At 33.8% G+C, this 16,141-nt stretch overlaps 2 protein-coding genes across 5 annotated transcripts in view; both read right to left on the bottom strand.

The window, feature by feature from the left end:
- Positions 1-1,070: 1,070 nt before the first annotated feature.
- LOC111458019 (ankyrin repeat-containing protein NPR4-like) lies at positions 1,071-2,018 on the bottom strand. Its single transcript, XM_023100498.1, has 2 exons — positions 1,557-2,018; positions 1,071-1,442 (listed from the first exon to the last, which is right to left on the bottom strand). Exons 1-2 carry the CDS (start codon positions 2,016-2,018, stop codon positions 1,071-1,073), a joined length of 834 nt encoding a protein of 277 aa, XP_022956266.1.
- A 12,489-nt stretch (positions 2,019-14,507) lies between these two features.
- Positions 14,508-16,141, bottom strand: part of LOC111457477 (ankyrin repeat-containing protein NPR4-like) — a 15,211-nt gene continuing 13,577 nt past the window's right edge. For 2 of the 4 annotated variants that reach the window (XM_023099689.1, XM_023099691.1), the window contains one exon: positions 14,508-15,259. In XM_023099689.1, coding sequence (XP_022955457.1) covers positions 14,544-15,259 — 716 coding nt within the window. In that variant the 3' untranslated portion in view covers positions 14,508-14,543. Of the gene's footprint in view, positions 15,324-15,398; positions 15,902-16,141 lie in introns of those variants that run through there. The other 2 variants (XM_023099687.1, XM_023099690.1) reach the window with 2 other exon arrangements.

Below are 16,141 nucleotides of genomic sequence, written 5' to 3'. Positions count from 1 at the left end.
AAAAAAAAAAAAAAAAAAAAAAAAAAAAAAAAAAAAAAAAAAAAAAAAAAAAAAAAAAAAAAATTCAAGCATTTAATTAAGATTTACAACTCAATTTGAATATACATTTTCAAAAAATTATCTTCCAAATAATTAAAAACGACTATAATATATGTATTAAGGACTCTGTGGCCCAATGAATAAGGCGCTGGTCTACGAAACTAGAGACTCTCTCGATTTGATCCCGGAGAGTCGTTTGTTTCATGATCCATTGAAACTAAGCAAAAAAAAATGGCAAGTGTTGGAATTTAAAACATCTATTTATTTTCAACCATTTAATTCTTCCAAATAGTTAAAAATTACTAGAGAATATTTTTTAAAATGTATTGACGACTCTGTGGCTCATTGGATAAGGCGTTGAGATTCGGAGTTCGATCTTCTGGGAAACCAGAGATTCTGGGTTTGATTCCCATTAGAGTCATTTCAAATAGTGTACAAGCCAAAAGGATTTGCAACTCAACTTGAATTTTCTTTCTGTCCATCCTTTGTGTTGATCGAGTGTGGGTTATTGAGCAATCCTAACAACTGGTATAGAGCTAACGTATAACATGTTTATTTATATTAATTTATACATTGAGAATACATGTGTGATCGAGCTATCTATTAATACATATAAAATTTAAAAATAAAATTTAATACATCTAAGTGTGGAATAAGTTAATCACCCACTTAAAAAAACGAGTTATGTGGAATAGAAAAATCAATCCAACCAACCCAAGCAAAAAGTAAATTCCAAATATATAGGCATAACTTGTAATAGGCCGGTAGGAATGGTCGATGTTAATCATTGCAACTCCTAGCAGATACCCAAACATTAAGAACACCACTGCTACAACCATGGCAAGCGTCAACATGCAACCAGAGAACTTATTTTTTAGTGGAACTCGAGTGATGGTTAGCAGAATAATGCCCACAGAGGCCATAAATGACACCGTGTTTGCCATTGAGTAACTCCAGTAAAATGATGGTTGTTGATATGCCATTATTGCAGTTCCAGCTAACTTTGTCTTGTTGTTCAAATTGCTAGGTAATTAGTTCATTTCATCATTTTGATTGTTTATACCGTTAGTGGAATTGTATAAAATGTCTTGTTCCCAAACGCCACCGGGAGGGTTCACTCCAGCTTGAAAAGTCACAGTTGCAATTACTGTAGCCACCAACATAATTGTCCCTCGCACTTCTCCAACCCAATCTCCTTTGTACTTCAATCTTTTCCTCGATACGATCACCCGCCCTCTCATCTTTTTGGTGGACGACGACACAATTTTTCTCTTTTGTCTTTTAGGCTTTATTGTCTCGGTCTGTTGTAAATTCGGACCTTCTTTCGTAGCATTTGAGGCTGTGAAGTTTGTCAAGCTCGTGCCACATATTAATTTTGGAATCGAAAGTAAATACTCCACCATCTACAGAGAATACAAGTTGAGAACGTTTTCATTACCTATCGATATATAATTGACGATCTCTTTCTGATAACGATAATCGAGAGAATCCATTTAAAACAATTTCTAGTTACTTACCTCTTTTTGTCCGAGCATCATTGATAGATCCAAAATAGTATTTCCTTTGTCATCAGTTGTGTTTAGGAAGCCTTCATGCTGATTCATAAACGTTTCAATAAGCAGCTTTATACCCTCTAAATGGTTACTTTCTACACATAAATGTAACACAGTTCGACCATCGTTGAGCTTCATCCAAATAGATTGTGGTGTTGCACTAATAAGCTCTTTCATGATCTCGACTTGTCCATTAATTACTGCATAATGGAGAGGAATGAAACCGTTGTTATCGTAAACCAAGCAAGCACTCATGTTGTTCTCCAACAAAGCTCGAACGGTGTCGATGTCTCCATTTTTGGAAGCAAGGTGGAGGGGCGTTGGTTGAAAGGCATCAACCTCAGACTGCATCACAATGCTAATTTCTTGATTTGGTTGATATGGAGAATTGGAAGAGGGTATAGGTTGTGGGTGAATCTCCTCCATTATTATTATCTCTTTCTTAATCCAATTCTCTTGCTCCCAAATACTATGCAAACACTAATATATATATATATATATGATAAACCATAGTAGATGAATGAGGCCCCAAGTTTGCGAGTCTTTAAGTAAACTAATTATATATTTTTCAACAATATTATAGTTTATTATGTCATAGAAGACGACGTGTAACCTTATAAAAGAATTGTTTAATATAAACTCTAAATTTATCTCGAATTTCGAATTGAAATTTGTACGAATACTAATTTGGTTTAATTGATACAATTTAGAAAGGTAAGAATATATAGATAGATAAATTTCTGGTTGATTAGTAATTTTCAAAAGTCTTATTCTTTCAATAATCAAACAAAAATGAAGTATACACACATTCTTTTTCTCTACCAAATAATAATAAATAAATAAAATAACGTATGCAACAAATATTAAAATAATATGATATATCGTCGAGTTAAAATGGAGAAAATAATATATTAAAAGAGTATTATTTTCCTCGTTGATTTGACTATTAAAATAATATGATACATCGTCGAGTTAAAATGGAGAAAATAATATATTAAAAGAGTATCATTTTCCTCTTGATTTGACTGCATAATTTTTAAATTGATATGACTTTTTCTACGAGCCAATAATAAATAAACAATAAGAATATTAAGATGCATTATTGCATTAAAATAGAGAATAATATTTCTTTTTAAAAAAATATAATTTTCCCATTGATTTGACTATATAATTTTAAAAATTCATTTTCAATCAAACACTAAATGGAAATGACAAGTATATTCTTTTTTTATATACAAGTTAATAATCAATGAAGATTAACCCATGCAATCTTTATATGTGCGGTTAAATTGCATATCCATTTAGTTGCATAATTTGTTTGAGTTTAAGTTTAAGTTATTATAAAGTTTCAATAAAGTTAATTTCGCATTAAATGTTCATGATATGTGTACATTTGCAATCTTAGGTTAAGTAGAAAATTTAGGGTCGTTATACATGAGCAGACGTTGAGAAGATCATCTAGAACAATTAGAGTATTAGATTGGTATTCACTTTCATTATACTATTTATTGCTAACTGATGAAGGGGAACTAGGAGTCTTTCCTGAGACTCTAGGGTGGAAGGATACAACTAAGTGGGAGCAACTCATGGATAATGGGATGAGTTGGATATCTAGGCTTTGGAATTGTGGTGCTCTTTAATCTACTAAGGCTTAATAGGTTGCAAAAGCTGAAGAGGATCGTTACACATGAGCAGACGTTGAGAAGATCATCAAGAACAATTAGAGTACCAGATGGGTATTCACTTTCATTACACTATTTGTTGCTGACTGATGAATGGGAACTAGAGTTCTTTTATGAGACCCTATGGTTGAAGGATACAGTTGGGAGCAACTCATGGATGATGGGATGAATTGCAATAGCTGAAGTTCGAAGAGAGATGACATGAATGATAGACCATCTAGAATTCTTATGCAAGAAGTAGCGTGAGATGATTCTTTATACAGATAGTCAAAGTTTCATTCAGTTGGTGAAGAACCTGGTCTATATTCAAAGATAAGACAGAGATAATATCATTTCACTCACAGATTAGTGGAATAAGGTGATGTGTTTAGAGAAGATGGTGCAAAAAAATCTAGCAAACATGTTGACAAGATGAAAATAGTAATCGTTATCTTTGAGATATCTATAATATGATGTACATTTTTTAAACACACAACTTCGAAACAAAATAAGAGCATACACATTAATCAACGGCTTAATATAGTATTTGATAAACACACAACTTTGAGATATCTAAACTTTCTTTTATAATATTTGAATAAGCAGCGGATAGTATTCATAAATGTTTAAATAAGCAGCTTTATACTCTCTAAATGGTTACTTTCTACGCATAAATGTAAAATAGTTTGACCATCGTCAAGCTTCATCCAAATAGATTGTAGCCTTGCATTGATAAGCTCTTTCATGATCTCGACTTGTCCATTAATTACTGAATAATGGAGAGAAATGAACCCGTTGTTATCGTAAACCAAGCAAGCACTCGTGTTCTTCTCCAACAAAGCTCGAACGGTCTCGATGTCTCCATTTTTTGAAGCAAGGTGGGGGGGCGTTGGTTGAAAGGCGGCAACCTCAGACTGCATCACAATTCTAATTTCTTGATTTTGTGCAGCATCATCAGGAATACCATTCAAAGAGGGCGTGGGATGTTTGAGATTCTTCTCCACACTCACTATATTGTCATCCCACTCTCTTGCTTGCTTGCAAATTGTATGAAATGAGAGTAATATATAAATCAAAAAATGAGAAAGTCTTGTGAAGAGAGACAATTATTGGGTGAATTTAGATTCAAATAAACGCATTAAAGTGAAAGTAATCAAAGTTCAAAATATATCATAAACACCGAGTACTAGAGTTGCTACTGCCATCATCATCTATATTTAAAATTTTATCATAAAACATAAACTTCATTTTAAATCATTGTCGTGGACTTACGCTTAGCAAACATCTTTTAAATGATACAACAAAAAACTAAATAAAATAAATAATGTTAAAATTAAAAGACTCTCTTCTAACCTAAGTCTAAGAAAACAAGTACAGTTACCCTATGCATGTGTCATGATCTCGAATTGCGATATCGTCGTTAGCTATATAGAGGTGTCTTGCCTTTACCTGAAAAGATGTAGCACACGGCTTGAGTATTTTAAAAAATACTCAATAAGTAACCCCACTGTTGGAGTTAGAGAACGTGAACATATGCAACTCATGATCTAGGGGCTTATAATTTAAAAACCATCATAGAGGGTATCCCATTCGAAAAAAATTGAATGTGTAGAACTTCCTTACACATGACTCACATGTGCGAGCGTAGGTCCCCAGTGATTCGCACCCCTTGGACCCATCATAATCAAGGTAACCATAGTGATGGCCGAGTCAGCAGATCCCTAAGTTTCATGCTAGGCATGACCACTTTTAATCATAGTATATACATCCATACTCATCGTCATAAATGGAGAAATATCTATATAAACACACAAAATGCATGAAGTCCCTTAGTTTTCATCTTTAAATCATCTTTTTGACACAACTTTATACACTATTCACACATTACTCTAGTAACATGCACGCATTGACCTTCATACATTCATCATCATTAACATTAATTAGGGTTGCGTCTTTGAAAACTTGTCTTCAAATGTATCGTGACATTTAATACAATTACCATCTTAATATGTAACATCGTCATATTAAGTCGTTTCATCATCATACGTCTCACATCATCTTTATGCATCATCATCATCATGTCAACATCATATTCATTATCATCATCACATCATCATATTACATTATCACATCATATTATCTAACACAATCAATTCATCATATAACATCATCACATCATCACATCATCATATAACATCATCACATTATCATCTAACGTCATCACATCATCATATCGGGATCCTCACAAAAATAAATTAATTTTTTTTGTGAGAATTGGAATCGAAATAACAAGCAGACATGGAGAAACATTTTCTGTCCTTACCTTATGAATATCTCTTACCTTAAGCAAAACATGTCAAATACTTGAAGAGTTTACACTTTTTCGACCGAAAACTAAATGTAGAAGGGGGTGGTAGTTCTTTTTCTCGTTCTTGAAGTGATTCAAATTGAATGATAAATTCGTTTCTCCGCCTCTTTGCCAATAAATCAGAATTACGGTCGATGTACTAGCCAAAACCATATTTGGGTCATCTTGAATCAAAGTCGTGGAGGTTGGTTTTGCTTTTAATTTCTTCCCCATTATTCAAACTTCAAATTTTCCTATGCATTTTAATTATGAACCGGGAGACTATGGTAAGATATTTTTGATGTCTTAACTTTAATGTCATGATTCTCTCAAATTAATTCAATGAATTGTAATCTAAAAATTTGGGGTTGAATAAAGTTTTTCTTTGGACGAACATTCAAACCACGTCCCTTTCACCAAACAAAATTCAACATATTTGAAAATCTAGAATCCAATAAATTTAAAAATTCATAAATATAAATAAATTGAGATATATTTACTTAGAGTTTATTGGATTTTATTTTCTAAAAAATGTACTAGCTGGTGGGGGCTTGTTTTTAGTAATTGTATATACTCGAGTATACACACAAAGAAAACTTGTATTTAGGGTTTCATAGTTATGTTTTTTATATATAAATATAATAGTAATGTTAATTAATATAAGCATGTTTTGCTTGGAGTAAATTTACGCTGGGTGACCTTTTCAAAAAATTTCTAAGAAGCATGAGAGTGAGAATAGAGCATGCTATAATGACTTGTGTTGAGTTGTGGAATAGGTCATCTTCAATCTTAGAAACGTGAATAAGTAACATGATCATGTCACAAAGCATGTTGAAAAAACTCGTCGTCTTCAATCTTAGAAACGATGAATAAGTAACATGATCATGTTGCAAAACATGCTGAAAAAACTCTTCATCTTCAATCTTAGAAATGATGAATAAATAACATGATCATGTCACAAAGCATGCTGAAAAAACTCGTGTTGGTTTGTGTGTATAATCTTTATTCTTAGAAGTGAGGAATAAGTAGCATGATCATGTTGTAAGGGATATAAGAAAATGTCGGAGGTACTGAATCTCGATCTTGAATACTTATCCAAATCCTTGGCATGAATTATAATACAATCACTCTTTACCATCCATTAATGTCGTGTCAATCTAAATTTGTAACGACCCTAAATTTCTATATACTCAGAGTCGATACTAACGTCTCATGCTCATCTCTAATATAGAAATATAACTTTTAAAAGAGAACAACATATAGTATAAATGTCAAAAAAAACATTTAAAACATCCTCTTCTTTAGAAAACACAATCATGATCTTTAGTGTTTAAATACAAAACACTAAAATTGAGAGAAAATAAAGACAAATTCAAAATAATTTAAAACAATGAAAGGCAAAACAACCCATTCTAACTTAAGATTAGGAATTTAAATATAAGTCTAGCGCATGCACGTGCTACAGTCTCTACTCGTGATGCCACCATCGTCCATACAAGTGCGCCTTGCCTTTACATGAAAAATGATGTGGCACACGGCCTTAGTATTTCGAAGAATACTCAGTAAGTGACCCACTATAGAGGGCCATGCAACTGCAAACATATACAATCATTATTTAGGGACCTATCTCTAGCTCATGTAAGGGTGGCCTCCAGTCTCGGACAAATTGGATGTGTAGTACTTCCCTACACACAACCCACACGTGCGAGTGTGAATCCCCATGGCGCTCACACACCCCCTAGACCCTCTGGTCAAGCTAATTTGTAGCGACGTCCGGAGATGTCATGCTCCTCATGAACACCCTACTCGTCATACTGTGCGCGTCCACACTCATCATCTCTAGGGGAAGTATCTTATGATTATGAACATACAATATGCATGAGGTCCCTCTAATGTCCATCTTATCATCTCTTCTGACACAACCCTCTAGTCTCATCTCTTTGTTACATTAAGTAACACATGCTCGTGAATATTTATATTAATATCATTTTCATGTTCTTAGGGTTGTATCTTATGTCGATCTAACGATATGATGCAATATGGCACTCATCATCATATAACTTGCTTAATATGGAAAAGATCATCATATTAACGTAAATGTTATGTAATCATCATGACTCAAGCATATCAAGTACATCATTATGAATAAATTTCCTTGGGATGAATTGTTACACAATCACTCTTTTTCATCCATTAATGTGTGCGCCACAAAGTCAAGGTATTCCTCTTTCTTCCTCGGACGTAAAATGGGTAAATGCATTGGACTTTTTATGAACTTTAATTGTACTCAAGAAATTTTGGATTGAATAAAGTTTTTCTTTGGACGAACATTCAAACCATGTCCCTTTCACCAAACAAAATTCAATATATTTGAATATTTAGAATTCAATCAATTTAGAAATTCATAAATATAAATAATTATGGTCGTGTGGGAACCTATGCGAGGAAAATTCTTAGGAGTTCCTATGATTTAGTCACCAAAAAAGAAAGTGCACCTTGTTTATATAGACACTAACTTGTACAATTCTTTTAAGCTTTTCTTAGATATCCTATCATCAAGATCTCTCTCATTCAAATATATTCATGTACCATTCCTTTACTCAGGTGTCACATGCCCAACATGCCTTGGTTCGTCCCCAAACCACATCTTATTGGAAGAGGTACTGCTTTTATTCCATTTGTTACGCCCTCATGCTTAGGATTCAAAATCCATATTTGGCACCTAATGGGCTTTGACATTCTCATACATCTCCTATGACATAGTTACTTTACTTACTTTTAAGAGTGAAGACTATTATCACATACCAATATAAATTATTCTCGCATGCTTTGTTCTCACTCACATGCATCTCAGGAAAATTCTAGAAGGTCACCCAACATAAAATGAATTGCTCCAAGTACAGCATGTTAACCATAGAGTTCCTAAGATTAAATCACCGAAAAGGAAGGTGCACATTATTGGTATAGGTCATGTGCACGCTCAATTCTTTTAAGTTTTTCTTAACTATCCTACTGTCAAGATTCTTCTCATTCAGATGTAGTATCCGTTCATTCATGTATCCCTCATTTACTCAGTATCACAACTATGAACTAGATGTTGTATCCATTCCATTCTTTTTTAAGTCTATCCAATCTTTCTTAGCTATCCAGTCTACCTATTTTTAGCATAAAAATCCTAAATGTGAGCTGATTTGATTGAGTTAAAAGAATCTTAAAAGAAAGTCCTTCTGATTTTGTGTATTTGTCATTTCATATACAAAATATTGTTCTCTTCACAAATCTCCATACCTGTGTTAAATATTCCTTCCTCACATTCTTTCTCCTCTTGTCTCTAATGGACATGGAGCAACATATATTTGCATATTATCTTTGCTCGTCTTCACGATCATTTGAAGCATTGTCTCGCCTATAAAACAATCTTCCTCTTTTTAATGGGTTGTACAATTTGTCTCTCTCTTACTTAATCCTATAAATTCATCTCTGGACGTAATTTAGACATGTATTTTATAAATCGATGGATTTCATTAAAATTTTATTGAAAGCTATCCAAAATGGATCATTATTACCAAGATTCTCACGTATAGATTTGACTGATTTACTTTCATAAAGATGCGTGGAAAAATTCATTTTCTTATCTATTTGCATTCTTTGCCAAAATACAAAGTTTAGAACAAGACAAGATTTATAAGAACATAATAGACCTATATATATATGAAAAGAATAACAAAAATTACACTTTTTTGTTTTAGATGATTGACACAATATGAAGAGATGAAAAAGAATAAGAAAATTTCTTAATGAAAAATAAGAAATAAACAATAATAGAAACATATATCCTACCTAGAATCTAAAACTTTGATGCTAAATGTTACAAAACTTTTAAAATTCAATCCAACAACGTTATTAAAGAACAAAATATTTATATCTTAATTATTCAAGATCCTTAAAAATGATAAGGAATCAACCTACAGGAAAGTTTTGGAACAAATTACCTTGATGATCAAGTTCAAGAATAAAAAAAAATTGTTTCTAAACTTGTGATTCGAATTACTCCACAAGATAGCTTGATCAAAACTACTTGAATGACTATAGTATACAAACCTAAACATAAGAAATGCAAAGGAACAAGCCCATGGCTTAAGAAGCATAATATGAAAACTTCATTTTAATATCTAAAATCTTCATCCTAAAACAACAACGTGAATGATTATTTATCGCCTTACAATAAACCTTAAATTAACCTATGATCAATTGAAAGGTGGTAACTCTCATTCCCATCAATACCATAATTACCACTAACTAATTGTAACTTAAAACCTTAAAAATAATACATTAAAATTGAAAAATACAATGAAACTTGATATGTGGAAATCACTACAAGGTGAGTAAGATTCGGATTACCTTGTTGATCTAATATTTCAAGGCAAAAACATTGTTTGAGATTCGAATCACTCCACAAGCAAGATCGATCATGTCTAGCTTGAATGATTCTTGTTGATCAAATATCTCAATGCAAGAACACTTGTTTGAGATTCGAATCACTCCACAAGCAAGATTGATCATGTCGAACTTGAATGATTCTACATGCAACCTAAACTACAAAGAATTGCAAAGAAACTTAGCCATTGGCTAAAGAAAAGCACAAATGCTTCTTTTACTATATTTTCCAAGTCTACCTACAAATACAACATACATGGTTTTATATAGCATCAAAATGAAACTGAAACTATTAGACATTTCAAGAGTTGTAACATTCATACTTAATGGCGATAATTAACCATTATGTAATTGTAACCGTATATAAAAGTCTTAAAATACATTAATGAAATACAATAATTCTAAATTACTCTAAATTGTAATCCACCCAAAATTCACAGCATGAAACTTCATTCTTCTTCAATGTGGCATGAATTGAAATATCTTTTGATAATTTCAACAATATTTTCTTCACATCTTCATTGAAGCATATTGTATGAGTGTGAATGTTTGCTTAATCCACCACACCTAAATGGTGTGAAAGTTATCTTATTTATAATCAAATAAATTAGAAGGATATGGAAATAGTAATAAATAGAAATAACAATAAATGGAAAGGTACCTATAGTAATAAGGCAAATATCTAATATTTGCCTTATAATAAAATATCAAATATAATATATATGGTAAACTATAATTTATTACTAAATATCCTTAACACCCTACCGCAAGCTGAGCGTCGGATTTGAACGAACGTGAAGCTTGGATCTGAAAAATTCAAAGAGGTTGAGAAACACTTTTCGTGAAGATGTCAACAACCTAGTTTAGAGGAGGCGTAGAAAAGCACTTTCTTGGCCATCGAAAATTGTAGAGGGATCGCCGCTCAGCGGCGATGCTGCCTTGGCTTTGGCGAGAATATGTCTAACCCATGGAGAGGGATTGTTGCTTAGCGACAATGCTACCTTGGCTCTGGTGAGAATATGTCTAACCCCAAGAAGTAGAAGGGGAAACCTAGAGCAAGGGACAAAGACAATGTTGAAGCTGGAAGAGTCGCCACATTGGGCGAAGGAGCCAATTTTGGCGAGAAGGGCGGCGGCAACTTGGTTGGCGAAGAGGCTAGTGCGGCGCGCAAATTCCAAAGGTAAATCTCTGCAGAAGGTTGATAGGTTTAGGTTAGGGTTTATGTGAAGGATGAAGAGAATATTCGGAAGAAAATGAAAGAGACTATATTGGTGGAGGGAAAATCGATTGTGTTGGAAAAAGTGAGGTTGTATGTACAAAGTATGGCGAAGAATGATTTTGAGGTCAAAAGGGTGGAGCCGAAGGGTAATCAATCGGCTCTGCATGTGGCAACTATGACAACTGCCCATGCGGCGTCAAAGCCAGCAGTCGTGGTGGAGAAGAACAGTAGAAGATTTCAAAAGTCATTGAAAAGAAAGGATCCGGGTTGCTAAACCAAAATGGCTCTGATACCATGTGAATGTTTGCTTAATCCACCACACCTAAATGGTGTGAAAGTTATCTTATTTATAATCAAATAAATTAGAAGGATATGGAAATAGTAATAAATGGAAAGATACCTATAGTAATAAGGCAAATATCTAATATTTGCCTTATAATAAAATATCAAATATAATATATATGGTAAACTATAATTTATTACTAAATATCCTTAACACCCCACCGCAAGCTGAGCGTCGGATTTGAACGAACGTGAAGCTTGGATCTGAAAAATTCAAAGAGGTTGAGAAACACTTTTCGTGAAGATGTCAACAACCTAGTTTAGAGGAGGCGTAGAAAAGCACTTTCTTGGCCATCGAAAATTGTAGAGGGATCGCCGCTCAGCGGCGATGCTGCCTTGGCTTTGGCGAGAATATGTCTAACCCATGGAGAGGGATTGTTGCTTAGCGACAATGCTACCTTGGCTCTGGTGAGAATATGTCTAACCCCAAGAAGTAGAAGGGGAAACCTAGAGCAAGGGACAAAGACAATGTTGAAGCTGGAAGAGTCGCCACATTGGGCGAAGGAGCCAATTTTGGCGAGAAGGGCGGCGGCAACTTGGTTGGCGAAGAGGCTAGTGCGGCGCGCAAATTCCAAAGGTAAATCTCTGCAGAAGGTTGATAGGTTTAGGTTAGGGTTTATGTGAAGGATGAAGAGAATATTCGGAAGAAAATGAAAGAGACTATATTGGTGGAGGGAAAATCGATTGTGTTGGAAAAAGTGAGGTTGTATGTACAAAGTATGGCGAAGAATGATTTTGAGGTCAAAAGGGTGGAGCCGAAGGGTAATCAATCGGCTCTGCATGTGGCAACTATGACAACTGCCCATGCGGCGTCAAAGCCAGCAGTCGTGGTGGAGAAGAACAGTAGAAGATTTCAAAAGTCATTGAAAAGAAAGGATCCGGGTTGCTAAACCAAAATGGCTCTGATACCATGTGAATGTTTGCTTAATCCACCACACCTAAATGGTGTGAAAGTTATCTTATTTATAATCAAATAAATTAGAAGGATATGGAAATAGTAATAAATGGAAAGATACCTATAGTAATAAGGCAAATATCTAATATTTGTCTTATAATAAAATATCAAATATAATATATATGGTAAACTATAATTTATTACTAAATATCCTTAACAATGAGTGATGTCTCTCGGTTCATATCAAAACCTCCCTAAATCCAAACATGTATGGTACAATCTTATCATCTACCATGAAGTCTTTGTGGCATGATTGAGACACCTTATTTCGTATCAACAAGTGACACCTGAGCAAATGTTGAGAAAAATCATCCAAAATCATCAGAGTACTAGATAGGTATTCACCTTCATTAAAATATTTGTTGTTGATTGATGAAGGGGAACAAGAGTCCTTTGATGGGGTACTAGAGTTGGAGGATACAACCAAGTGGAAGCAAGTCATGGATGATGGGATGAGTTTGATGTCTAGGCTTCAAAATTGTGTTGCTCTTTCGTATACTGAAGGTTAGTATGTGGCAAAGTTGAAAAGAAGATGATGTGGATAATAGATTATCTAGAAGAATTAGGCAAGAAGCAACGTGAAAATATTCTTAATGTAGATAGTTAAAGTGTCATTCAATTGGTGAAGAACCTTATCTATCCTTCAAAGAAAAACACATCATAAGATGTTATCATTTTACTCGCGGGTCCATGGAAGAAGGTGATGTGTTTAGAGAAGATATAGGGTGCAAATAATCCAGTAGACATGTTGACAAAATGTGTTTAGATGTTGGAAAATTGAGGTTGTGCAAAACCTTAATTGGTCTTGTGCAATGAAGATATGGTCGTTTGAAAATGAAATTCTTAGTTGACTAGACCAGTCTCCAAACGAGAGAATTGTTACATTTATAGGTTGCTCAATGGTTATACATAATAAAGTTATATATGACAAATGACATATATACTAAATAACTGTGTAGCAAATTGTCATATCTCGTAAAACTATTTACTTGTAGCCTTAAAAATAAACCTTAAATTAACCTAAGGTCAATTTAAAGGATGCAACTTTCATGCCCATTAATACCATAATTACAACTAACTCGTTGTAACTTAAAAGCTTAAAAGTAATACATTAAAATTGAAAAATACCATGAAACCTCCTTAAATCCTGTTACAATCTTATCATCTACCGTAAAGTCTTTGTGGCATGATTAAGACATCTTATTTCGTATCAACAAGTGACACTTAAACAAGTGTTGAAAAAAAAATTATCCAAAACCATAATTGTACTAGCCTCTACTATTAGGAACAAAAAAGGAAACACATAAAAAGTCAGCTTTACCTTGTAGCAAATGTAAAAAAAAAATTCTACATCAAAGCAAATTTAAGGACAAGATTTGCAAAGCAAGTTGAATCTAAAGGCTTCACTTTATTTTATTGGTGATATCATTCAAAGTTTTTGTATCACCCGAGTCCCAACGAGAAATTTAGAACCTAATTTTTTCTCTTAAAGTCGAACTTTCCAGATTTTATTGGGAGTCTTATATTTTTATACTCACTCTGTTTTTTCCTTTCTTTTTCAGGTATCGATTGAGGCGGAGAGGTGTTTGAGAGCTGCACTGTCACAAAGGGGTGTCGTTCCGGAGCGTCAGTCCGTTTACAAGTTTGGAGTCTTTTGTAATTTCTTTTATATTTGTATTTTCCATTTATAATATTTTTATTTTATTTTGGTGTCAGTTGAATTGGTTTTCTTGTTTTAAATTTTATTGGATTTTTATCTTCTATTTTATTTTATTTTTAATTTTATTTGTTTTTGCTTTCATCCTTTTAATCTATTTTGGGAGTTCCGAAAATTGAGTTAGGGCAGTTTTAGTTTTGTAAGCCTCATGAGAATAATAATCATTATCTTTCCACACAAAACTTGGAAATAAAATAAGAACATACACATGGTCAATATTAGGTATTTGATGGAACATATTATTAAAATAATTTGAATGAATTTTTATAATATTTAAGGTGCGATACATTTAAAGCTGTGGGCTTTAAAAGTAGAGGTGAAACAACATAATAAGCGGTTGACCACCCAAACAAGAAAACGAATTAAATGGATTAGACCAACCAACCCGACCAACCCGAACAAAAAGTATAATGCTAAATAATATCCAATGGCTGCAGGAAGATCGTTGAGTGGCTTGAGGTTAACCATTATAAATCCTTGTAGAAACGCCAATGCTAAGAACACTACTGCCGCACACATGGCCAACACTAACACCCAACTACAAACCCTATTTTTTAGTGGAACTCGACTGATGATTAGCAGAATCACGCCCACAGAGGCCATGAACGAGACCACGTTTGCCATTGAGTAAATCAAGTACTGTACTGGTCGTCTGTATGCCATAATTGCACTTCCAGCTGGGAGAATTGTCCCATTTTTCAAAGTTGCACTCGAGCTCATATAATAATATTCCTCTTCATAGTTGTTGGAATTGTATGGAGTGTCTTGTTGCCAAACACCGCCTGCAGGGTTCACCCCGGCTTGAAAAGTCACGGTTGCGATCACGGTAGCCACCAACATCATTGTCCCTTCCACTTCTTGAACCCAATCTCCTTTGTATTTCAATTTCTTCCTCCATGTCTTCCACCGCCCTATTCTAAATGATGCAGATTCTTGTCTCTGTTTTTTGGAATTTCGAGATGCTAGACTTCTTTTTCTAACATTTGAAGCTACAATGTTTGTAGTGCTTATTTTAGTTTTTACCTCAGAAAGCGAGAGTAAATATCCTATCATCTGCATATTAAAAAAAAAATTAGAAAAGTTTTTAATTGGCTAAAAATTCATTTAAAAATTTTTCTCATTACTTACCTCACTTTTTCGGAGTGTCATTGATAGATCCAAAATAGTATTTCCATTGTCATCAGTTGTGTTTAGGAAGCCTTCATGCCGATTCATAAACGTTTCAATAAGCAGCTTTATACCCTCTAAATGGTCACTTTCTACACATAAATGTAAAATAGTACGACCATCGTTGAGCTTCATCCAAATAGATTGTGGCCTTGCATTGATAAACTCTTTCATAATGTCGACTTGTCCATTGATTACTGCATAATGGAGAGGAATGAACCCATCGTTATCATAAACCAAGCAAGCACTCGTGTTGTTCTCCAACAAAGCTCGAACGGTGTCGATGTCTCCATTTTTTGAAGCAAGGTGGAGGGGCGTTGGTTGAAAGGCGTCAACCTCAGACTGCATCACAATTCTAATTTCTTGATTTTGTGCAGCATCATCAGGAATACCATTGAAAGAGGGCGTGGGATGTTTGAGATTTTGCTCCATACTCACTATATTGTCATCCCACTCTCTTGCTTGCTTGCTTTCAGATCCTATGAAATGAGAGTAATATATAAATCAAAGAAGGGAGAGTCTTGTAAAGCGTAGTACAATAATTGAGGTTCCACTTTCGCAAGCTTTCTTTGACCATTCAAAGTTATGGTCTACGTTGACCCATTCAAAGCCGCGCGTTTCTTATCAAGTTAGAATTAATACATTACAAAAAAAAAAAAAAAAAAAAAAAAAAAAAAAAAAAAAAAAAAAAAAAAAAAAAAAAA

Source organism: Cucurbita moschata, unplaced genomic scaffold (genome assembly GCF_002738365.1).
Source record: "Cucurbita moschata cultivar Rifu unplaced genomic scaffold, Cmos_1.0 Cmo_Scf00020, whole genome shotgun sequence".
In the NCBI taxonomy this organism is placed as follows: domain Eukaryota; kingdom Viridiplantae; phylum Streptophyta; class Magnoliopsida; order Cucurbitales; family Cucurbitaceae; genus Cucurbita; species Cucurbita moschata.
The sequence above is the reverse complement of the archived record's forward strand: the minus strand, read 5'-3'. Positions and strand labels throughout refer to the sequence as shown.